General features: G+C 40.2%; 3 protein-coding genes across 8 annotated transcripts in view; all 3 read left to right on the plus strand.

Annotated features, from left to right (window-relative positions):
* grm1a (glutamate receptor, metabotropic 1a) overlaps positions 1-2681 on the plus strand; it is a 32355-nt gene extending 29674 nt beyond the window's left edge. For 2 of the 3 annotated variants that reach the window (XM_027284601.1, XM_027284602.1), the window contains one exon: positions 121-2681. In XM_027284601.1, the coding sequence (XP_027140402.1) occupies positions 121-940 (820 nt within the window). In that variant the 3' untranslated portion in view covers positions 941-2681. The remainder of the gene's footprint in view (positions 1-120) is intronic. The other variant, XM_027284603.1, reaches the window with a different exon arrangement.
* An 816-nt stretch (positions 2682-3497) lies between these two features.
* On the plus strand, positions 3498-16447 carry rab32a (RAB32a, member RAS oncogene family). Its single transcript, XM_010749943.3, has 3 exons — positions 3498-3860; positions 12136-12413; positions 14687-16447. Exons 1-3 carry the CDS (start codon positions 3647-3649, stop codon positions 14834-14836), a joined length of 642 nt encoding a protein of 213 aa, XP_010748245.1. The 5' UTR covers positions 3498-3646; the 3' UTR covers positions 14837-16447.
* A 678-nt stretch (positions 16448-17125) lies between these two features.
* Positions 17126-25665, plus strand: part of adgb (androglobin) — a 35843-nt gene continuing 27303 nt past the window's right edge. For 2 of the 4 annotated variants that reach the window (XM_027284598.1, XM_027284599.1), the window contains exons 1-9: positions 17128-17325; positions 17623-17782; positions 17943-18035; positions 19122-19193; positions 19482-19658; positions 21740-21879; positions 23155-23175; positions 23307-23393; positions 25204-25376. In XM_027284598.1, the coding sequence (XP_027140399.1) occupies positions 17255-17325; positions 17623-17782; positions 17943-18035; positions 19122-19193; positions 19482-19658; positions 21740-21879; positions 23155-23175; positions 23307-23393; positions 25204-25376 (994 nt within the window). In that variant the 5' untranslated portion in view covers positions 17128-17254. Of the gene's footprint in view, positions 17326-17622; positions 17783-17942; positions 18036-19121; positions 19194-19481; positions 19659-21739; positions 21880-23154; positions 23176-23306; positions 23394-25203; positions 25377-25665 lie in introns of all 4 variants that reach the window. The other 2 variants (XM_027284600.1, XM_019254956.2) reach the window with 2 other exon arrangements.

Raw genomic sequence — 25665 nt, forward strand, 5'->3', positions numbered from 1 at the left:
TCAGAAATGTTGAAATGCTGCTGCTCTGCTGTGTTATGTTGCTGTTATGTTGCTGTTGTTTTTCTGCAACCACCTCCCGGTTTCCTGTGATAGTAACTTGGGTCTTTATCTCGTTCATAGTTCTAATGGCAAGTCTGTGTCATGGTCTGAATCAGGTGCAAGACACCCTCCGAGGGGGGGGAATGTGTGGCACAGACTGTCTGTGCATGTGAGGAAACAGGAAGCCGGCTTGAATCAGACGGCGGTCATCAGGCCCCTAACTAACAACCCCGACCCCCACAGTTGTGAGCCCTCCACCTGCAACCTTGGCACAGACCCCCATCTCCCCCAAGAACCACGTGGCGCTAAGCCTCTGTACAACCTGGCGGAGGAGGATGATGAGGGCGATTCGCAGCGCCCCCTCTGGACTCCGACTTGCTCTGGACAGATCCAAGGGCTGGAGTCTGATTTAGATAAGCCGGCTTCTTATTTGCCCTCTCACTTGAAGGGCTGCACCACAGAGCGTTTGCAGGGGGCTGTGGTGGACACACACAGCTCCCATGCCCCCGCAATGAGTGACTACACCACCAGGGAGGCAATCCCTGCCAACGAGCCTTTGAGCTTGACACCCTCTCAGCTTCCTTCAGCCCCAAAAGCGGGGGCATTTGAAGAGGAGGGGTCTGAGGACGAGCAACTGGACCTGTTACACAGCTATATTTATGATGCCAAGGAGGAGGGGGAGGGGGAGGAGGACGGGGAAGGCGAGGATCTAACACAGAACAAGCCAATTCTGGAGGATTCCCTAGCCCTGTCGCCCCCCTCCCCCTTCAGAGACTCTGTTTGTTCAGGGGAGTCTATCAGCGACTCCCCCGTCATGGAGTCGATGCTCAGTAGCCCTCTGAGCTCAGTCTACACCTCAAACATCCTCAGAGACTACGCACACAGCTCCTCAACACTGTGAGAGCAAAACAGGCACTGACAAAGTTGCTGTCAGCACACTGGTGCATCACACACACATGCATTTTCACATACACATGTACACACACACACACATATACATATACACACTCTACAACAACGTGATTTTATTATCATTTCAAGTTTTTAACCTTTCTTTTTTTTTTGCTCTCTCATTTGCTTGCTTGCATTTATTACTCTGCTTTTATCAGTTAGGGGTTAATCCAAACTATAAGTAGAAAAACAGCAGGAATCCTCCATGAGTGCTTGCTTTTCTGAAGGGCTGTCAGCACGCACACACACACACACACACACACACAAAGTCTTTCTGCAAAATGTTAAACTGGGAACAGTGCCAAAACTAGTCAGCTCTCATGCCAAATTTTGATAAAGCACACCGAGAATCTTAATCAAGGATGTAGCTGGGGTTTTAATAGTGGCAGCGCAGTTAAGCGGTCTACGAGAAACAAAATGGAAAGGAAAAAAAACACAATTCTATGTGTGTATATATTCGCAGAGTGTAAGATACAACCAGAGACCGAACTGGCTCCGAGGACTGCAATAGCTCAAGTGCATTTCATGCCACTTTTGATTAGCTCTGATCCTCTCAGCTGCTGCACATGCACAGGTCTGTTCATGTGTGCAGCAGCCGCAGCTGCAATCGAAAAAAATAACTATTTGCTTTACGCCTTTTTTTCCCATGAAGTAAATTCACCTTGGCATCCTTTCATCCAACCTCATTGCAATTTAAATATTACAAAGAGATAAAGTGCAGTAAGTCGGTTGCATATTACTTTTATGTGTTGCGAGTTGTTGCTCAACATCACAAAGATATTAACAGTAAACTGAGATTCCGCTGAAGACTTGCGCTGTATGATATATGAAATGGATATAATGTGCCAATCAAAGTTGTTATCGACCTACATCATCCCTGCTTTCGATTTTTTAACGATGTAGCTGACAAAGGTTAGTGTGATTGTAGATGATGGCGGTGTTGTTAATTCAGTTTACACAATCATAAACCTGAGAACAACTTTTACGAGCATGGAATGTGATGTTTGCTTTCCATGCCGTGTTGATATTTTTCATGTTTTCTGAGTTTGCTGTGTCATTGTAATGGAAAACACAGTACTTGTACAAGTTCTCAAAGTTTGTAATACTGTTAAGCCATCTCTTGTTTTTCACACAGGTGGTATGTTTGTAATACTGATAAATGTTTATATATTTAGAATGTCAACAGAAAAAAAAAAAGAGTTTATACATTTTGAAGCTATCCTCAGATACTTGTCACGGAGCAGTGTGTTTCTGGTTTTTTGGGTAACTTTTAAGCTAACTTGAGTCGACTGTATCCTCTTGAAAATATTCAGTTGTAAAAGTAACCAATGATTAGTTGCTTCTTGTAATGAGATTATACATGTTTCAATTTTGCTTCAATCTTGCATTATAAACTTAAGTAGTTTACTTGAGGTTAAGTTTCTTAGTTCTTTATCTATAAGAATGCAAATTATTTCAAAGTACAAGCCTATACAGTACATAGTGCAATTGTATTGTATTTCCAAATGTTTTAGTCTATTATAGTGTAAGTTGTTAAATGATTTTAACCAATGTAAAAATATATACGAGGGTGCCACCTGTTTAACACTGTCAAATCTAGAATGAAATAGGCCTTTATGTTTTGGGCAAGCTGAACAATGCTGTAAAATAAAAACTATTTATATTAAGACGACTGATTACTGCCTGAAAAAACTGGGTTGCGATTATATTAGACTTGCTTGATCAATATTTTGTTTCTAAAATAGAGCAATTAGGGATCCTTGAGAGGTTTTCAAGGCATGTCAAGCAAAATTATAAAGTCTACCTAAGAATGTGCTTTGCTTATTGTTACTTCACTTGGATGTTTGAGCTCCTCCGTGTAGAGTTCAGCAGGAGGAGGATATTTTCACATTCATCAGCCGAAGGTGGAAAGTTTTTTTCTGAGCTCATCTCAAAACTCAGTTTAATACGTGTATGTAGTAGCAGGATTTTATGATGTGTCAACTAAATTTGGAGCCAATACTAGGTCAATAATACACATGTGTACGCTATCTTACACATGTGAGATGTGGAAAATTGTGAAGAATAAACTTTTTCAGTGTCTCGTGTCTGTTAGTTAAACTTTTAAAATGATAAATATGAAAGATTCTGAACTTTTCGGATAGTTTTTAACTACTTAATTGGAGTTTTTCTCATAAGAAACAAACCTTATGTTAGGAAGGGATCTTTAAATTCTCTTTTTTTCCTCTTTTTATCATAGGCCTACTTGTTTTATGTAAAAAAAATCCAATCATGCCTGAAAAAAAAACTCCCAGTGTGTGTCTGTGCTTTGATGGTTACTTGACAGCTTAAATGGAGACCACCAGATGAGTGTAAACATGAAAAGACTTACTGTAAACGCGGTGACACGAGGAACCTTGGCTCATACATCAAGTTTCCTTAACATTTCCGGGTCCTGTGACTTATCAGGTGATTGCTGAGCGGCATCAGGAGGAGGAGAAGGAGGAGGAGAAGGAGAAAAGGGGGGAGACTGATATAATTTCTGTTGCATCTGGCCCTCAGCTCTCTGACCAGCCCAGTCCACAGCAACAACAGCAGCAGCAGCAGGAAGCCTACATGAGCCAGAAAGCAGAAGCTGTCTAGAGTTCAGAGAAAAGTAGTCCGTGTCAGTCTCAGCATGGCCGGGGGCTCGGTGTCTGAGTGTAAGGAGTATTTGTTCAAAGTCCTGGTTATCGGGGAATTAGGCGTCGGGAAAACCAGCATCATCAAACGCTATGTGCACCAGCTTTTCTCGCAGCACTACAGGGCGACGATCGGGGTCGACTTTGCACTGAAAGTTATCAACTGGGACAGCAAGACGCTGGTCAGGTTACAGCTGTGGGACATCGCAGGTAAGGAGACGCTCGTTTTGTGAAGAAGTGTGAAGAAGTTAAGTTTGGAGACAAAGTCAACTTTTTTTGTTTGTTTGTTTGTTTGGTCCTTTTTAATATTCACCAAGTTTTAAAGAGTCCTATGGTGTGAAATCTACGAAGTCACAAAAGCAGAAGGGAATTCCAGCAACAAAGACCGGTTGATCATGTCATGCTGGTTGTCTTTTTTTTTTTTTTTCCACTTTATGATTAGGACAGCTCATAATTGTCAGAGGAATGTAGGTCACGTTGTTATTACCGACTGAGCGCCCCCTTCCCCTCCCCTCCCATCTCCTCCTCCTCCTCCTCTACCAAACCTCACCATAATAATATTTTTCTCATGGGAGTGAAACTGTGTTTACAGGTTAATAAGTGACTTCCCCGGCCTTTCTCTTTTCAGTTCATGCTGTTCATAATGCACTGTCACTGTGATATTCTTCAAACCGTCTCATGTGATTACAGTAAACTTCAGTAACTTTAGCACACACACACACACACACACACACACTAACCTGTGCATTCCAACAGCTTGTGTAAGCGAGCAAGCAAAGCCGAGAGAAATCAGAGCAGTGTAAATAAAAGTTTCTCACATGCAGGCAGCCCTGCTTCCAACTCCGGGCACATGAAATATCTCACTGTAAGCAGTGAGTCTGAGGGTGACTGACATGCTTGATAGGACAGGTGACAAAGATGACCTCACTTTTAAATCGGCAGCTGACTGGACTGGGCTGACAGACACGAGCTCAGCTCCAGCTGAATGAGGGGTGTGTTGGGTTGGTTGGGTGAGGGGTGTCTGTGATGTCTCATTGAATCCCTTCAACGTTTCACGTCGGATCTGAAGTATGTTCATCAGTGAAAAGACATCTGACTTTAGGGTTTGTGGATATGAAACTGCATGGTCACATTTTATGTTTGACGTAATGAGATCACATGACTTTTTTTTTTTCTTCATCTTTCTTCTCTCTGCGGCCTTAGTTTGGGCCAGTTATTTAGTTATGCAGCTCTAAATGACATTATTTCAACTTGACAGGTTACAAAGCTGTATTGCCTGCATGGGAGGAGTAGTTAATCATGAAGAAAAGAGCTTGTCTAAAGGATTTTTTTCTGTGTTTAAATGACGTGTAACACTGTTCGGGAACACGAGAGAATATAGGGCTGGAGCTGACTGTTGTGCAGATGGGTAAACAAAGTTTTTCCAGAATATTCATGGTGCTTGAAAATCACCATGTGCAAGTGATTTAGCACTGCACCACAGAGAGCAGAGATTGTTTCTAGTACATGCTGTTCAGACACTCTCGGCCAGAAGTCGTAGTTAGTGTTTTATTGCCCGAACAGTCCATGAGATTACGCTTCTACCTTGAAAGTCACCTGCTGTAGGTCAGGTCCAATGTATGCATACAGTTCACAAGTATACAAGATCTGACTTATTGTCACCGGATATTTTCACATTTCTGTCTTAAAAACAGAATCGCTGTGCCTCCTAGATATGTTCTATTCATGTGTTGAACGGCGTCATGGCTGTGCAGGTCCATCCTCTCCCTCAATCAAACAGTCCTCATATGCTGAGACAGATCAGGACAGATGGTTAGAAGACTGCTGTTTTTATATTTTTTCCATTGCTTACAGCAGTGACAGAAAGGGAGCGGACAGGCGGGTGTGTGTGTACGTGGAGGGCATGGGGTTGGGGGTATGTCTGAGACTGATTGGCAGCGTGGTCTATGTTCCCCCCTCTGTCACTTGGGCCCTGGCAGCAGGAGCTCAGTGTGCAGGGGCATCTGTGACTGAGTGCCAGGGAAGGCCGTCTGCCTGTCACAGCCAGACTGCACTCGATCACAGGATCTGTGAGGGTAAATAAAACACTGACACATACACACACACACACACACACACATGCACACCCTGAGATAGACTGACAGCATTCATAGAGACATGGATACACACTTTCACATATTGGGTGAAATAGAACTATTTCAGTGCGCACACACACTGACCAGAAAGAAAGTTTGAGGTTAGATGACACAGATACTAAACCTCATTATTCACACCTACACCAAGTCCTGGCCTGAGGACACTCCGAGGATAAAATAAGTAACCAAACGTGGGTGTGAAAGAGTGAAAGCTTGAGGTATATTTGCCAAGTCATTAAGACCAGCCATTAAGCCATTTAATCGTGCAGAAAAGAAGGAGGAATTATCTTGGCAACACTGAGAGCAACTTCAGAGTTGCGTTGTCTTTTTCCAACCTTAATAATAATTACAGTCTGGGAGGAATGATAGTAATCAGAGGCTTGTACAAGATGGGGGCACCATGGAAGTCAGTGTGAAGCATGCGGCTTGCCCACCCCCTTTTCACCCAGAATTGCTACTCTCTCCTGGATTTATCTAAGCCACTGGACAGGATGATTACCACTATGGCATGTAGTACAGAAAAACCTGCACCATGTAGGACCGAACATTCCTGTAGGAGCAGGAGGGCACACATTAACAGGATATATGGAGTGGTTTCCATCACAGAACTAACCTGCAGTGCTGTCAGGAAAACCTTTCCTTTACATCGACCCCTGACTCTAACCTGACGAACTCCCTTTCCCCAAGTGGTCGCAAGATAAATATGAAGGGTCACAAGATAATCAAAGGGATGAGAAGAGGGGGAAAAAAATGTCTTACACAAAGTTGTATTTATTTCTTCTGCCCTTTGTCTAACATTTGTTTGTACAGGATACTTTTACCCCTTTAGGCTTCTGAAAATCCTTCAAATGAAGCAACGTTGGAAATGACTGCACTCCTGAAATGACCAGTTCTTTTCGGTTTTAGTTAATCTGATCAGTTCATAGTTTGGTCTATTAATATTGAGCAAAAGTAAAAAAAAAAAAATTCCACTCACACCTTCCCAGCACCAAAGGTGACCTCATCAAATTGCATGTTTGCCTCACTAACACTCCAAAAACTAATGATGCTCAATTTATTGTCACATAGGAGAAAGAAGATGCCATATGCTCACAAATGAGGAAAGTAAACTAGGTAATGTTTGCATGAAAAATTACATAAAAGATTGATTAATTGTCTGACTTATTGCAAATTAATTTCCTGTCGATCATTAAATAGACAAATCATCTAATTGTTTCAATTGGGGTTGGCAACCACGGATCAAAACCTAATCACAGCCAATCAATTTATCTCCATTTGGTAATTAGAACTGTGCAAACTAAAGGTGATGCTGAGACCTTTTCAAGCACACAGTGTGACGAGCAAACGGTACACCCATTGAAAGAGGAAAGGTTAATGTTTGCAAAGAGCACAGAGTGAACCACAAATAACAAAACACAGTATAGAGATGGGTGACAACTCAAAGGAAAGCCAAGATATTCAAGGAAAAGCCAACATAAGTGATAGCAGCATTCTTCTGAAAGATATTCCCTCATTTCACTCCAATGTGTTGAGATCTGGTGACTCCAAAGGTTATAGCGTATACATGAGTTTCATACTTGTTCCATTATGTTTCTCCACTCATTTATTGGGGTTTTCCTTTAATTTGACAACGATGTAAATGGAGAAGCTCCTCAGTAGTTTCGTTCCTGCTACGTCTTCCTTTATATTCACTGCTTTTCAAGTAACAGTCTTTACACTACAGTTTCTTGCTGACTTCACTCGACTCTGACAGCATCTCTTCAATATCACAAAATCTTTTTATGTTTATCATTTCTACACTCTCATTTTGGCACTTTTTTTTATATCCTTGCTAACCCTGCTACAGTTATATTATCTATATATATTGTGATTGAGAGCTAGGAACTTCCCCCTTCCTGTTTTGGATTGTTGCAGTTTCCTAAGAATAGTTAAAATTGGTCACATGTACTCTACAACAAATAATAGAGATTAAAACTAAATTCTTATAACCTTGTGCCAAAGCTTTATGCTGATCAGGCCCCACTAACTCTCCAGTTAAAGGTGAAGGGGAAATAAGGGTAATACCGCTAACGGTTGGGGATTTTCCCTCAGTTCAGATTCTGTTCAGTGCTAAAGGCCGTAGTAAGCTGTAGTAAGTCACTTCTCACATGCTGCTTGGTGGAATTTAAATGTGCCAGTCATGTGTTTGTTCAGAGTCTCTCTTTTTTTTTAAAGCTTGTGCACAAGACTACCTTAATGGCTGGATCCCATGTTGCCTTTTGTTTTTTTTAGTTGTTTGGGGGAGGACGTGTGGGGAAGTTTCACAGCCAGTTGCCTCCTAACAATAGATGGAGACTGCTGCTGTTGCTACTGCCATGTCTGGCTTGGACAGTTTCTATGGTAACCCACCCACAGGATAGCAATATGTACGACCGTAGAGGAAACTGGGGTTGCTAGGGCTATGGATAATGATGAGACTTTTTTTTCTTATTTCTATTTCTCCCACACAACAAACAGAGATGATACAGTGGCTGGAACTAAACACTTTCTTTTTCATCAAGTAGTTTTGTAACTGCAGATTACGGAAGATTTCACGTGTTCATTTCCAGAATTGTACTTGAGGGTCAGTGATGCATCAGTACTCACGAGCGTGGTAGACCGAACTGAAATGTCCTTGTTTAAAGCCTTTTGGTATTTCACAATAGTTTGCAGTGTTTCTTTACACGCAGATTTAGAAGTACTTCTCTTTAGTTCGCAGGCATGTTGAGCGTTTGACGCAGCAGCACACGTCTTTGTTCTCTCTCTGCAGTCTCATGCTCCTCTGTGGCATTCAGTGTGTAAATACTCCATTGTTCATACAGCTCATTCCACCCCTGTGTTATCTGCTGATTGGGTAGGCAGCGCATGACCTTCATTAATGTTTAAGTATAATTTTACTTATCCTTTTATTTAGAAACAGACATGCATTTCTTTTGTAGGATCAAGAAACAGAATATACCAGAAAAAGTACAAATGCCATTTAATTGATATTTACTGATTAATTTACATCTGTTGACCCAGAACTTTGATAGAGTCCCTGATTTCTGACCTCTACTGAGTTCTTCAAATGTTTACAAAAGAGACTCTCCAATTCAAGTGCTGTGAAGACAAGACATGCTGTAAAAGAACAAGATCTACAGAGTAGATGGAGTTGGACTAGACTTATTAATTGCATGCATTACATATATTAATTACTCCCATTGAGTAATAATTCGTAAAACTGCAGTGCCAAGCTGTTTTAGGAAATTATTTAGCCTCTTTTAAAAAAAAAAAAACTGTACTCTGTTTTTACACATAATTTCTGTCTTTAGTTTTTGTGGGCTCACAAATTTAGACTATCCACCAGTCTTATCCACCATCAGCATAATGCACACTGAGGTCATTCAATGAAGTGAAGCAGTAGTAGTACTCTTCATGTTGTTCTTCAGCAACAGGACTGGGTTTATTAAATGCAGTAGAATGATTATCAGGACTTACTTATGACACTTGAAAGGTCATGCATCATGGGATTTGCAGTCATTTAATGTTAGTGACTTCCACATGCAACTACAGTACTTCATCAATACCCCCCAAAACTCATTACAGCCTATAATACTCAGATGTGTATGTGTGCAATGGAAATCAGTGATATTGACTGAGATAATCCTCCCCGTATGAGTCTTCTACATCCAGTCCTTTCCCAGGAGGGGTGAGGCAACCTGACACAGGCTGTGCGTAGACATCGACCCAGCAGGACTGGACGTGTCAGAAAATCAAGTGAACTGTTAAATGTAGATAATGACTGAATGCCTGGTCAGTGTTTATGAACAGTATGTTCATGTCCAACAGTTCCTAGAATAAATGATGATGCTTCTTTGGAGTGTGCTGGGCAACCTTGCAGTTCAGCACTATATGCAAACCAGTTCCTAGTCGAAGAGGCATAATATACCATCGCTGCTCCATGTTATCACTTTAGCACAATTATTTTTGGGGTGTTATTAAGGTCAGTAAATAATAAAGGGTCTGTTCATTAGTGACAAGATTAGGTTTATTCGATTTAGCTGAATAAATATATGGCATACTGTGGGGTTTTTGTAGCTCTTTGACAAATTTCTGCTGCTACAGCTAAAAATATTTGCCTCTGTCGTTAATGGTACTGGGCAGTCTCTCCATTCTGAATAAACATTATGGTGGGCTCATTCAGACCCTGCAGTAGAATACATATGAAAAATGTGATATCTTTCTATATCCTGCCTTTAACTCCACTCTGCCGGATGTATGAGTTCTGCAAGGCCTGGAAATGACAGCCTTATTTCAGTCTATCAGCTCTTTATCCCACTGTGTCGTGTCTCTGGTGAATTCACCTGGGGTTATATCCGCTAAAATTAGACTCTCAATTATGAGCAATTACCGTCAGGCCTGTGGGCCCCACAGTGTATTCACTCTCTCGCTCACACCCGCACTGCGCCACGCCACTCCAGTTCCTTGCATGGTTGGGCGAGTACCTTTTAGTAAAGTGAAAGTATGCCGGGAGAAGCTGTGCTCACACTTCCTCAATCCTTTTCTTGGTTCATTTGTTTTGTAACTTGAGCTCGTGTTGACAGTTAACATGTCTGATACGGTACAAGTACAATTACACTTGCCCTGTAGGCTTTCTTAAACTGGAGCGGTGTAACAAAAATGTGCTAAATCCGTCAAATGCCACCTTTTTTAAGTCAGGAGAAGCAGGATATCATTGCTGCTACTGAATCTAAAAAAGGAAGTTAAATGAGCAGGTGCATGAAAGGCACAATATGGTTAGCACTAGAAAGAAACCGAATACGTTTGCACATGCATACACCTCAGTAGTTTAACTGACTTGCCCTGTTAAGGATGGTGAGTCACTGTATAACTGATATTGGTATAAACAAGCTCAAAAACAGGAACCATATGTGGACGTGTGTGTGTGTGTGTGTGTGTGTGTGTCTGTGTGTTTTAATGTGAAGAAAAAACACTGCTGCTGTCTAAGGAGAGTAAAAACCAACCATAATCTTCCATCTGACTTGATGTGAACTGCTTTTGTCGCATCTGTTGTTCCGTCTGAACATCTAGTAGATGTTTGTTTTTTTTTAACCATAAATTCTTTTGATTTTCATCTTGCATTTACAATCAGGTCTATCTAAATCAAAGATTATGATCACATTTACAGCATGTTTATGCTTGTACTTGTTCCTGTACCTGCAGGCAGCATCGACACACCTGGCTAAGCTTGGAGTAAGAGTGAGCATCAGAGCCCAGTCACAGGGCTTATTTTTTAGTTACCAACTAAAGTGCTTTGGATGCATTTTTAAGTGGCCATAGTTGTGTTCAAATCCCAAATTAATTAATCCCACTAACAAGTGTTTTCTCTGTAGCCAAAGCCTGAAATGGCTTATTCCACAGTGCCATAGACCAGCTGTTTCAGGAGATTATTGAGTCTTCATTGAAACTGAAAGTATATTTATCTTCATAAACACAAGCTGGGGAAGTTTGCGACGTGGATTACCACATTGTTAGTTTTGTTTTTCTCATGGGACTTCTTGACAATAAGGAGGATACAGAAAATCACGGTGGCGCCCAATCGCTTCATGTAATTATATTTGTAGATAAACTGATCTGAGGCAGAAATCAAGGCATCTTTTGATCAGATAGGTATTCTTTGAAGTGCGATGTCGGCCAAGTGTTACTAGTTAAACGGCTCATCATAGATTCACTTCCCCCCAATATGTTATTGTTCTGTGCCGTATGGTTCTGTGCCGTTATGCTAATGTGGGCTGACTTGAAGGTGTATTTCCTCTTTTAGGGTTTCATTTAAAATGTGCAGTAATGTATGAACATTTTAATTTGTTATGACTATTATTAAACCTTAGATCTATCTGTCATTTTTCATGATGTGGTGGCATCTAAAAAAACAACAACAAAAAAACAACAATAATATCTTCACTTGCTGATTAACCTTTTAATGAATTGATATGATATATCAGTAGATTATATGAGAAGTATCAAACAACCCCTAGTCCAGTCCATTTGTGTGTTAGAATCCTACTCGGATTAGTGACACCCAATATCCTGCTGGTAATTCTCCTGCTTTGCCTTTGTGAAATATCACCCCAAATTTTCTCAGACTGACTCCAGAGAATGGGCTTATATTATGGCACATTACTCTGTGAAGGAAAGGTAGGTTAAATCAGAACCACCTCTGTCTGCATCATTCTTTCTCCTTCAGCTCCGCCACATTTTTTATTTAAATTTTCCACAAATCCCAAAACCCTATTATTCCTCTAGCTGCTTCTTAAAAATGCAAATATTCCTCAATTCTTTTTCCTATCCCCCAGGTCAGGAACGATTTGGGAACATGACGCGAGTGTACTACAAAGAGGCCGTGGGGGCATTCGTGGTGTTCGACGTGACGAGGGGATCCACGTTTGAGGCAGTATCTAAATGGAAGCATGACTTGGACAGCAAGGTGAAGCTGGCTAATGGCAACCCAATCCCCTCAGTGCTGCTCGCCAATAAATGCGACCAGAAGAAAGAGAGCTCCAACAACACAGCCCTAATGGACAATTTCTGCAAAGAGACTGGCTTTCTGGGCTGGTTTGAAACCTCAGCTAAGGTGAGAGATCAATACATCAGACCGAGAAGCTTTTAGTGGAACATATATAAACTAGATCCATGTGCTTTTATATACATTTCTAACTGTCTTCTTTTTTTAAATATTCTTTTCCTGATGTTTATGTTTTTGTTACTTTTAAACCCGGGTTGAGCAGAATGAAATTTCCAAATTAAAAGCTCATATTAATAGATATTTTGCATCATGCGAATACATACTTCTTTTAAAGCTCCTTGAGTCATGGTCCAAACATGACTGGTAATAGCTTCTAATCTTATTTTACATATGAATGTGACTTGTATTTGTGGCAAATCAGATGTGATAAGGGCTTCTGAATCAGTCATAATAAGAGGAGCAACTAGACTTTTATTGTGAAGACATTTTCGTGTTTTACTGAAAGGCTTCTTCACTTCTCATGGCAGACAGGAAGTCCGCCATCAGATCTTATCCAGCGGGGAAGCTAAGTCTGTTCAAAGTGGTGTAAATGCACTGGTTACACTGTGGCGATTGTGAAATAGTCGTTTGCTAATTAATTTTGTTAATCTCTTGCCTACTTACTCAACAGTTGTTCACATTAACACGTTTGATGCAAAATCCCCAAAACAGAGACTAGAATAAGGCTCCAATATTTCTTCAATATCTGAAACTTTGACAAAATAAACAGTTGGGAAATTTGTGAAAACTTTTTTTTTTCATCCTGCTGTCTTTTGTTTTGTCTTTGTCTTTTGTCATTCATGCACAACCTCCATAGAAATGTATCTCTCCAACCAGTGAAAAGAGTTGTTGGACAGCTAGTGTGATAAGGTATCACATGACAATGATTGATGTTTCATCCCAGAGCTGTGAGGGTTAGAGTGGGAAGGGCTCTAAAAGATAATGTTGTGTAGTGTTTCTCCTCAACTTTGATTAGTGTTACTGAGTTTGTGTGTGTTTTTTCCTCTGTATATGTGTGCGCTTTATTTCATGAATAGAATTTGGTGAAGTGAAATTCTTTTGGCTGCCTCTCACTTCAGCAAAAAATTCTTATAAGAGACAAGTTCATTCATGTAAAGGCTAAAAACAAATCTGATTGTTGGTCTGCAGTGATAGAGGAAGTACTCCGGTACAAATCTGCCATACAGAAAGTATTTTAAATGAACTGTATTTAATGTTTCAGAATTATCCATTAAATAATGTCAGACTAATCAGCAGGTAACAGTGTGAGAGCATGAGGCTGACACAAACAAAAGGCTGCAGTTGTCTGCATGTGCCAGCTCATGGGATTACTCCCTTTTGATAGATGCAGGTGTGTCTGAGTGCTTGAATCACAGCCAGTCAAATGTTCTTCTTCTTAACAATGAGCCACCTACTGTGCTCCCCTCACCTCCCCCCTTTTCCCCTGTTACATTTGCGTCTGTTTCAAACGCCCTTCTAAGAAAAGGTCAACAAGCCAGAAGACTCTCACAGACACATTTGTAATGTTCTTTTGTTAAAGACATCTTGATACCTCCTTTGTTGAGGACTTTTTGTGTTTTGGCAGCCAGAATAAACATTACAAACGCATCCCAAGCAACCTTAGGTCCTGCAGCTGTGTCACATGCTGCGTCATGTGAAGTGTGTGTGTGTGGCTATTTCGTGGAATGACACGTTGGTGTTTTATGTGCCTGTCATGTGCTGGTATTTCCCTACTATATGTATAATTGGGATTCTGTCAATGACTTACTTTCTCTTTCTCTTTCTAAAACTGTAAACCCAAAAAGGTGTCACAGGAGAATAGGACATAACCATTGTAAGATATGTGTTGTTAGGTTTGGGGCTGGTCCTAATCAACCTTTGCTATGATGTAGTCAATGACTAATAATAGATTTTCTTTTCTGATTTAATACTTGACTTTTGTTACCTGAATATATTTCAACTAAACATCGGTTTGATGCCCAGCCCTCTTACTAAACATCTTTTGTTACTGTAAAGCATGGAGAAATCACATTAATATTCATCACCTCTTCAAACCACTGTTTGAGGAACAAAAGCAAATGCCTATTGTTTTACCTCGTCTCTTATGGCCTCGGATTGGCTCTCTGGAAACCGTGTCTGTTTCCCAGCTTTTGCTTTAAAAGCCTGGTTCATTTAAAGACTTCCAAATTTTTAAAAGGGGCACAAAGGCCTGTGATTCCTGCTATAAGATGTAGTTTGCTACAGCAAGGAAAACAACTACACTGTCACTAAGGTGTAAATCTGCATTTTTTTCAAAAGCAATACCTTATCACCCCTCTGACGTACTGTCTTTATTTTCCTAGGACAACATCAACGTGGACGAGGCAGCACGTTTCCTGGTAGAAAATATCCTGGCTAACGACAAAGGTTTGCCATACGAGGAGAGCAACGGAGACCGGATCAAACTAGACAAGGAGACTGTGGCTGCTGAGAGCAAGTCAGGCTGCTGCTAACACTCAGTCCATTCACATTAGCCATTCGCCTCCCTTTGGCAGGGTCCAACCTGTTCACGCAGCCTGTGGCTTTCAGCCCTCTACTCTCAGAGGAATATGAATATTTTGGGTCTTCCAAGCTCTAGGATCGTCTCCCTGCACTGATGTTCTTTCGACCTGCACATCCAAGTTTCTCATTGTAGCTTTCCCTAAGGCCAGAATAGAAGCCCAATTTTATCTCGATGTTGTCAGTGTTCCTACCAGGCAGGCTGTCATCTTTCTTTCTGACACCTCTAAAGCACAGGATCTGTATTATTGTGTTTGTCTCACTGCATATTACCCTGACTGTGTATGAAGGCCTACCAGACCTCAACCTTGGTGCTCCCCCTGTTGCCCTGGACTAAACACAAACTCGAGCTGTACCCTCTCAATTTCTGTCACTTTGGTCTGTTCTCTCTCAATATCCTTGTTATTCAATATTTAACTGTGAAACAAGACACTTTATTGTTCCGTGTTTCTAACGTATTAGCCGTTCACATAGATGATTCCCCTTCAACGTTATTTTTACAGCACGCTCAGTTCGTGTTTCCAGCTCGTCTTTTGACTACTGTGTAAAAAGTAAGCAAATGTCAAAGTGTTATCATATTACATATTTCTGTCATGAAGTGTTGTCTTTATGCCATATTTTTTCGGAAATGATGTGCCATAATACAGTTTTGTTATCTTAAATAGAGGGATACTTTTTGTTGTTCACTCAAACGTTATAAGGACACAGATGTATACAATACAGCATTCCAGAGAAAAAACTCTAAGGGTACTATATAAGATACAGAATTTTTTTTGATTATCTCTCCACTGGTATGAAAATGTAGATCTGATTTACAGTATGTATTTTTTATAATGTGTTGGGTTGTTCATTATACAACTGGTGAGCTATCATAAAAACTGAATCTGACAGAAGACTATACTCTCTTGTACATAGGGATGGTAATTTGTTAAAATGTTCACTTGTAATATGGAGGATTTTTTAACATGCAGTTTACATGTGGAAAAAAAACAACTTAAAATTTATAAGACCAAAATAGAATAAACATTTTAACAGTTTTCTGATGTCTACTAGTGATTAGACTATTTGATCAAATGTATTTATCTGTCTTATTGATTAAATGTGCTGATGTAATTTATTTATATATGTAAAAACATGCTACAAATGCATTTGTAATTGCATCATATACTTAAAGCACAGTATTTTGACTTTGTGTTTGGATTTTATGGTTCATTTTCTCAAGCAAACAAGCAAAATAAGATGATAAAAAAATTTTTTTCACTTGCACATCGACCTGTTGGATCATGTCTGCTGAGCTGGGATTATTCTCACACTTCCTCCTACCATACTGATAATAAAAGCGGGCAATTGCAGGTTCTTGGTATTGCCTTGCAACAGCAGAACTACAGTGATAAATTCTGCACTCGAAGAAAGAGAGCGTCATCACCAGTATATCGTCGAAAGCAAGCCTAAATATTAGTCAGCCAAATTAAAAGGTAACAATTTAAACTCTTTCACAACCTCAGTAGTCTAGATTCTACATAGTCTAGGTGCTGAGTCATCATTGGTGAAGTTGTTTCTGTTTTGAAACAAAAGCTAATTTAATGCCTGCAAAAAACATTTACCTGTAGTTTTAAGTTTCTAAGAAACTCGTAGCACAAAGACTATGGATAAAGTTGTATGTGTGAACAGTATGAACTGTGTGAGTGTGAGAGAGAGGATCATGTGACTCTACTCAAACAGTGTGTGACAGTCATCAGACTCTGCTCACAACACTACAGCTCGTGCTCTTCCACACACCTAATTGTTACCAGAGCAGGAATGTAATGGAGGCGTGTCAACTCGTGTTGTGTGCAAGCTACAGCAACTCTCATTCATTGCCAATGCTGCAAGCCATTAAAGCATTTCAGAGTCTTGACATCATACTGATGTACTGCTTAGATCTCTTAGTGTGAATCTTGTTGTTTGTGTTTAAGTAAGTGGTAGGTAATACTATGCAATCTAATACCATGGCCTTTAGGAAAATGCAGTCTTTGTGGTGCTATTACTGTTACACATGTATCAAGATTAAAGACATTGATTCAACTCTGCAGCACAAGTTGAGGCTATATTTTTCCATTAAACATGTTTTTTTTCTTTTTTTTTTAAAATATTATATATCAGCTTATGTATGAGATAATATATGAGGCTTAATGTAAAAGAAAATCTGTCCTTCCCTCACTATGGCAACAAGTGACGCAACCGCTCCCAGACCCCGCCCACGTTAAAGGGCCGTTGCTTAGCAACGCGTAAACTTTTCAAGAGCACAGAGAGAGACATAACCAAACAAACCCACCTCCGACAAGCTACTTGACTTGTGACTTAGCTTCCAGATTTATCACGCCACAAGTGCCATGTCCAAGACACAGCTGAAGAAAAAGGATTCTACCTCCAGTAAAGTCTCTTTACCCGAACGACAGACGGAGTGAGTTCGGTTAATGTCCGTAATTAGCTTTAATTAAGGCCAGCTGTAGTTAGCAACCACGCGTTAGCTACGTATCATGAAAATAAAGTGGATATGGTATCTATCTATCTCTCTCTCTATCTCTCTCTCTATCTCTCTCTCTATCTATCTATCTATCTATCTATCTATCTATCTATCTATCTATTGCCTTGTGTAGCTCCCCTTTGCCTACAGTTGTTTTTATTCTACATTAAATCTCATTTTGCTGCCAAATATTGACAAATAAATGAAGTGAATAACTGTATGTCATCATTTCAGAGCAGCATCCCTAGTAACCACTTCCACTGAGAGCTTAGGAGGTGTATGGAGATGCAGATTTCCCATTTGGCCCGAGTGGAACGAAGCAGAAGTCAATAAGGAGAAATGGGACTCAAACAAAGGACCTGAAGATGGAAAGACGAGCAAGGCTCCCAATGCTGTAAATCTGGATTACAAGATGATTTTAACTTGAATAGATTATTCATTAAGAATGTGTATATAGTTGGCCTCAAATCTACTTTACAACTAATGTTACATTTGACATGTTTATTGTATTTCATGTTCACTTCATTTGCTTTTCTTCTTCTTTTCGTCTGCAGCCTTTTTTTGAAGACCCCGAGGGAAAAATTTCCCTGCCTCCATCTTTGAAAGTGCATTCTTGGAAGCGTCCTACAGAGTTTATTGCCAACAAGGTAACATTCATGCTTCAATATGGAGTGGTGTGGTTTCTAATAGGGTAGCAACTGTGACAGTCATTGCGTGTCACCCACAAATGACAATTACAAAAGAACATTTGGTCTGATCAGATACCATAATAAAAATTTGGTGGTTTTAGTTTCGCAAGAGCTCAATGTCACCGTGACGTAAATACATGTGGATTTTTGGATTGTTGGCCAGATAACATAACTAATTCCAAGAAAATGTTTGCTTCCTTGTACCCTTTTGTTGATTAGATTACTATAGACTACATGTACATGCGTATACGGTAGATGGTTGTACCCATTGCATATATTGACAAACTGTATTTCTTTACCACACAGTGTGAAATGTAGTTAAGGAAATCTGCTCTCTAGTCACCTCCAGTGAGGTTTTAATTGCGTCACTCCACTTTTCTGTTACCCCTTTCTCAGTGCAGCATTGAGCAATTACTGGAAGCTTCCTGCTTTTTGAATTAGTCATTGCCAGGTCACAAACTGCCTTTTCACTCAAGATGTCAAAAGCATTTCATTAATTTCATACAAGAGGAACATGGGCTAATCACAAAAGCAATCAGCCATGCAGATGCAGGAAACAGATTTACTGTGAAACTCTCTCTCGCTCTCTCTCTTCATCAGTCCATACCAGTCTGTGTTTCTAAAGACGATGTTATTGACGGAAATAATTTGAAGTTTGATTCCGGCTTACGGTTGCTGTGATGATGTGAGAAAAAAACAACCTTGCTTGACCCACAAGTAATCCATCTCACCAACACCTGATCTATTTATTCATGTTTAATTAGTAACATCATAGAGTCTATTAACCTGGTATTGGAATATTCATCACAGACACAGTCTTGGGAGTATCATGGCCAGGTTAAACTAGTTTAGGTCCTGGGATGACTAGAGAAACATTAAGTAGTTGAAATATTCATGTCCATTTTTAAAAAGGTGACGTATTACAGCCATATTCTAAATCCGGTTGATCACTGTGTTATCATAATGAAATATTCTGATATGTACAGATGCTACAACACACTGTATAACAACCTGAGTGGAGTTTTGTGTTTTTCTTTCTTTCAGGGTCTCGCTGTTGTTGAAAATCAAACGTCCTTTAACCTGATCACCCCCAATGATCATCTGATTTGCAGTGAGGTTCGTTTTCAACCGTTGTTTTCTCCTTTTCTATTGAAGATGGAAGCACTGCGCTGCACGTTCTGCTAATCAGTATCGATCAGCACTTGGGTAGTGTAATTCAGATGTCAGACAGGGTGACATTTGATTGGCAGAAATGAATTAGTCTCGGGTAATGCAATGCCATATTGATTTAATGAATGATATATGAGATAATTAATGACTCACCCAATAGATTTAAAGATTGGTGGGTAGTTGTTAGATTCACGATTACTTTTGTCTCCTTTCTCTCCTCCATCTTCGGTCAAGCTGATGAGATGGATCATTAGTGAGATCTATATTGTTTGGACACTGCATAACTGCACGTCTACAGAACAAGATGGTTGGAGACCTTGGGAGCACATCTACTCGCTGTGTAAGGTGGCGAAAGGTCATGTGCCACTCTTTAACAACTATGGAAAATACGTGGTCAAACTCTACTGGATGGTGAGTCACACACAGACACCCATTTAGAGGCACAGACTGCGTTATATTGTTCAGTGGAATGAGATGGGAATGGGGATGGACTGAGGGTTGAAGGGGGTAAGGGATGAGAAATCCTTATTCACACAGAGCTCAAATCGATCAGTCTTACTGCTGTGCCAAAAGTGGCTGGGCTTCATGTGTGGCCTGATGAATAGATAAGGCTTAACAGGAGTCAGCTGCTTCTCAGTGAACAAGGCTCGAGTTGGCTATCTCGCCTAGCAAGACCATGAGAGCGGGAACAACCCTGGAAGGGTTTTATGCATTGCTGTGTCATATATATTAATCATGTGTAAGGATTTGACAGACTTTGGCGCTAAACAAAGGTTGTCATTGCATTGGGATGCAGCTTGAAGTTACTGGCCTGTGAGCACCAGTGTGTGTTGCTTGCCACAGATCTCTAAGTAGTGGACACTACATCATTGTGTCGTCTCAGAAAAGGGAACTTCTTCCAGCACAGCAATGTGGGTCAGCGAGAGAGTGAAAAAGACTGAGTGATAGTGTTCTGTAACACTCTTGCCTTGACAAACAAGCATGACACGGTTGTAGGCAGCAGTCCCCGTGCCAACCATAGCACGCTAACAGATGGTTGTTGAGATGGCATTAAGCACCCGACCCCACCCCCACCCCTTCTTCCTGTTTCCTCCCCTGCTTCGGCTCATAGGCTACTCCTATTCTCCCCTGCTCATCTGATTCTTTACACCGATCTTTGTTCCAACTGTTTCCTCCTTCACGTCGCTGTGAATATCCATCCTCTTCTCATTCTCACCCTGTTTTTTTTTTCCTGCCCTACAACTCTGTCTCTCCCTTGCTCCCTTTCTTACTCTCTCCTCTAACTGGCCCTTTTGCACTGTATTTTACCCCGTCTGTGAACACATCGAGCTCCTCCTCAGGGCGACGATTTGACAAGAAAGTGGAAGAACAAGGAAGAAAGGGAATGCACTCTAGATACACTTGCATTTCTTGTGCACACGGCTCTGTTAGATAAGGAGAGGCACAGCTGTGAATAGTCATTCAGATTATCACCTGCTTGTGCTGCTTTTTCTTACAAGCATGTGTGAAACTCGCCCAGACGGCCAGTAGACAGACCACACTGAAGATAGCATGTAACAAGCTCTGACACCAAACAGGATGCTAACATGGAAACATAAGGTGGCTAATGCAAGGAAAGGTGCTAAAATATGAGTCCATAGATCAGAGATTTTAAACTGATGAGTTACACATTTTTTTATTTTAGTAAAAAAAATGCTCTTTTGATTATTAGTGCTTACCGTTATCTGAGTCATACCTGAGGGTAAATCTTTTTATTTTATAGTAGATGTGTTAGTGTTTTGATTGCTGCCTCGTCCACTTGAGATTGGATGTTACCAGTCAGCTGTGGCCAACCAGAAAATGCATCAATGACACAATGAGTATGGATGACACGGCTGATAGCTGATCAGCCATTGCCAGCACCACTTTATTGCTCTGCTTGAAGGCAAGCCCAAATAGTCTATGAATGCACACAGCAAAAATCAGTATTCCATCAGATCCAGGTTATTAGAAATATGCTGTCAGATGATGCCCTTTCAAGCTGAATTCACTTTTTTTTTAAATTCACAAATGAGCCCTGTTTTACCTAAGTGGTTAATTAGGTGTTGATCAGTGTTATTTTGCTGACAGTAATTCACTGCTACTAAAATATGGTATTACCTGTGATCCTGACCATTAATTGATCTGGCAGGTGACCTCCTATTAAACAGTATTGTTATTTGGTTTGTTTAAGAATTAGTAATTAAATTATAATTAAAATATATGTGTTTAAATATTGAGCATTGCTAGGAAGAGAGTGACAAAGTCGGGATGGTAATTTTTCAAATTTTATTGATACCAATGCCATTATTGACTGCTTATTAACCTGATTCTTTATTGATTCCCTCATTGACTCCTGAGCAATTTTCTGTGTGGTTTTTTTTGTAAAACATTTGTTCTTCTTCAAGTTTTCTTAGTCAAAGAAACTCCTCATCATAGTTTTACTCTCCGTGTCTTCCCTTTTTTGCTCTTAGGGTTGTTGGAGGAAGATAACCGTAGATGATTCCATGCCATTTGATGAAGAAAACAACCTGCTTCTCCCTGCCTCCACCTGTCAGTCAGAGCTGTGGCCAATGTTGTTGGTTAAGGCTCTCATTAAAGTGGCCAACACAAAGTGAGTCTACTGTACATTCCAACAGGAACTCTTTAAGCATCTCTGGACTGTGCCACGGAGTTGGGAAACAGTTGTTATATTTAAAGTAAGAGGGCTTAAGAATAGACTCAACATTATTCCAAGTATATACCCACTGTGCAGCCTGACACTAATTAGACCACTATAACACTGCACACTATGCTACTTACCCTATACTAACACTGTACACTAACCATGCTTAAAGTAAAGAAGTATACAGGCTGGAAATATTAGTAAAACGAACAATACACCTAGAACATTTCCACTTCCACTTTCCCCTAACATAAAGAAAAATGTTAAGGGGAAATCAGGGTTTAGGAAGTAAATTTTCTGGCTAATACATATGTACATGTTCTAACTAAAGAAGTAAATTAAACATTTTAAAAGCTCACACACCTGCACAACCTACAGAGAGTGCCTTTTGCTTAGCCAGACCTTCAGTTGACCTCATCTCTGCCTTAGGCTGTGTTGTATTTGGTGACTGACGGGCAGCATGTGTGTCTGTGGTTGAGCAACATGGCATATATACTGTAAAGGGGGCTGTTCCAGTATCCACAGATATTGAGATATAAATGTTTCATCCATGACGGGGAAACAAAAGAGACTCTCTCTGGTGAATCATTTATAGCGTTTATAGCATATATAGAGTTCTTTGTACTGAGCTAGTACAAAACTTTGTCCAGGTGTCTACTGGGACTCCCCAGAAAAGGGAAAAACTGAATCTGAGAGTCCCTTCTCTTTGCTGTTGAGTAGCTTTTTGTAGTGAGTATGGACAGTGGTGTTACTGATCATGTTGTATTGATTTTACTTCCTCTGGTATAGTATCATGACTGTGGACCAGACAGGTTGGCCACTGGATCTCAAGAGAACACTATTAGAGCTGCTGTAGCCACCTGTCTCAACTAAACACTGTGTGTTAAAGATACATATATACTCTCACACACACTACTCAAAATCTGGGATAATTGCTGCAATACACATACTGTAGGACATATTTCAAAATGTAGAACACAGACTGTGCCTGTATCCTTGACCTCCAGTCACGCAGACGGTAGAAAAAAAAGACAGACTGGTGAAGTCAACACTTCTGTTGGCTTGTTGACATACTGCATATAAACTGGTCATTGTATTCACCAATTTCCCAAACCATAAGAGTCAATTTGATTTTGTTTCTTCAGTATAACATTTTAGTATAAAGTTTACAAACACTAATATCTTTTTAGAAAATGAAATAAAAACGAGAGATAATGACATCTGTTGCCAAAACTACAACACAAGGTATATTGTCTGCAGTTATTCAAACCAGGACCTCATAAGTTTTATTTAGCAACACTGTCACTAAGGATGGTTTGAATAGAGATTCTGGTTTGTTACACCGTTGTCTGTTGTTTTGTGTGTTTGTTTCTCAGTGTATTGCCAGAGGGCTGTGGGGAGATGGGTGAGTTCACCTTTACTCACACACTCACCGGCTGGATCCCAGAAATTAGTCCAATAAAGTAAGTGCTCATTAGCCTATGCACCTTTGTCTTCTGCATGTTTGTGTTACCTTTGCTACCAATATTCAAGCTCATTTAGAGAGAAAGAGCACACAGTTTGTGTCTAGGCACCTCCCCCTGCTGATTTTGCCACCAAATCAATCCTAAATAGTTTGCATTGCTCTGCTAGTGCCACATTCTTCCATGAGTGCTCTGATTAATAAATGTATTCTTTGATTGTTAAACATACCACACAAGTGCTTTGTCCCAGTGCTCCTCGATGCCCTGTTAGGCTTTTCTACCAGAGAGAAACACTATGGACTGTAATGATGCACAGTTCTGAGATCATCCAAATCCACATGTACGCAAAAATCATCCACCCTCTTATACACTTCAACAAATAATTTAAAAAATAACGTATACAGTACCCATGCAGTCATGCAGAGAAGTGCATCTGTCTACAATAGTATGGAAAGTCACACTTTGGGAAAAAAATAACTGAGGTGCAAAACGGAAACAAGGAGATATGTAATAAAGGGGGAGGAGAGGCAGTGTGGAGCGGAGAATCTCAGCTTGTCAGTGATGGAACTTTAATGGGGCAACAGTGTTTTGGAGTGAAGCTGAGGAGTGTTATTCTCTATAGCTCAGCAGGTTAGCTGCTGTTAGTGTGTCGCCTGGGGAATCTATCAACATGTACAGGCGCTGAGCATGACTGTGTTTGTGTTTCAGATTGATTCGTGACACATGGGTTTGCAGTCGTCTGTGCACAAACTCACACACACACACACACACAGGCACATACTCAGGATTTTTGTTCACATTAGTCACTACTGTTTAAAAACAAAAAGCAATTATACGAATAATTTGTCACATGTAACCATGTAAGATTTCTGTTTACGTCTATAATGGTTCTACCAGCACTGCATTCGTTACTAAGGGCCCCTGGTTACCATAAGAAATCTAGGTATGTTCGTTATTCTCACTTACAATCTGCACATAATTTCAACCAATGGACACAGCAGGGAGAGCTGGCACTTCAGCTCAGGAGACACAAACTGCAGCAGGAATGCTTTTCATGTCAGATTTTTACATGCCATGTATATTAGAATGACAGGAAAATGGTCCTTTTAAACAAATAACAAAGTGATGTTCTTTAAATATTATAAAATAACTCTCTACTTTTCACTTGCTAATCATACATAAAAATGATGCTCAGTGATTTTGGTATACTACCCTGCTTCACACCATGCTGCGCGCTTCAGTGTACTGAAATGACCCATAAATCGGGCCTGGAAAGGAGGCCAGGGACCTGCTCCAACTCCATCCCTCACTGGTTTCGTCAGTATGTTCAGTGCATTTTGGTTAAAGGGGCTTTCCTTTAAAAAGGTCTCTGTTATTATAATTATCATTTTAATGATTTTATGTATTATGTAAAGCACTTTAAAATACCTTTCTGTAAGAACTGTACTACACAAATATACTTGCCTGTCCTTAGAAAAAAACAACCTTTTAAAGGATGTGTTGAAGTATAGAGAAGATTGTATTGTGTACTATAGTCTCAAGTGAGAGAGAGATGCTGACGTAAGAATTGCAGTCTGTTATATTGCAAATAGAGGGACAGTACATAAATGAAAGTAGATTCAAGGCTAAGACAGACACAGTAGACTTCATATGATATCAGAGCAGTCATGGCATTGTGTTGTAAGAGCGGGTTGTAAATAAGTGCTTGTTTGCTTGCTCAAAAGTTAGAAAGAGTAAATAGATAAGCAAACAAACAAATGTCATCCCCTGTATCCTCTAACCAATCATAATTTCTTGAACTTCCTCTCAGGTCTTTATACACGGGAAAAACCTGGGATTTTTTACAAAACACTATCCCCATATTTAAACACCCTGATGAGAGTTTGCCAGAGACTGAGCCTCAGACTACAGAACCAGCTGCACAGAGAGATTCCAGCTGTAACGACAGCGAGCGTGAGCTGCCAAAGCCGGAGAAAAATCAAGGTCTGAATTACGCTACTGTCAGACACACAGGCACAGAAAGCTGCACAATTATGTACACAATCATACGCACAAACATACATCTCAATTAGACACTCTGCTTGCACATGTAATTGAGTGAGTCAATTAAATCATCTAATTGAATCTAATTATCTATTAGATTGTGTTCGTGTGTATGCACACAATACTTTACAGCTTATTCATTTGTCAGTGTAAAAAGATATTTGTTGTCTGTCTGTATTGAATGTGCAATGCTACAGTACATATCTGTCTATATGTTTGTGAATGTAGT

The sequence above is a fragment of the Larimichthys crocea genome, chromosome XI (genome assembly GCF_000972845.2).
Source record: "Larimichthys crocea isolate SSNF chromosome XI, L_crocea_2.0, whole genome shotgun sequence".
In the NCBI taxonomy this organism is placed as follows: domain Eukaryota; kingdom Metazoa; phylum Chordata; class Actinopteri; family Sciaenidae; genus Larimichthys; species Larimichthys crocea.

What these genes read in the sequence shown, in the direction of transcription:
- rab32a (XM_010749943.3), top strand. Translation starts at nt 3,647, where the DNA reads ATGGCCGGGGGCTCGGTGTCTGAGTGTAAGGAGTATTTGTTCAAAGTC. An exon ending in ACAGCTGTGGGACATCGCAG is followed by an intron (nt 3,861 to 12,135) that starts GTAAGGAGACGC and finishes CCTATCCCCCAG; the next exon opens with GTCAGGAACGATTTGGGAAC. An exon ending in GGTTTGAAACCTCAGCTAAG is followed by an intron (nt 12,414 to 14,686) that starts GTGAGAGATCAA and finishes TTATTTTCCTAG; the next exon opens with GACAACATCAACGTGGACGA.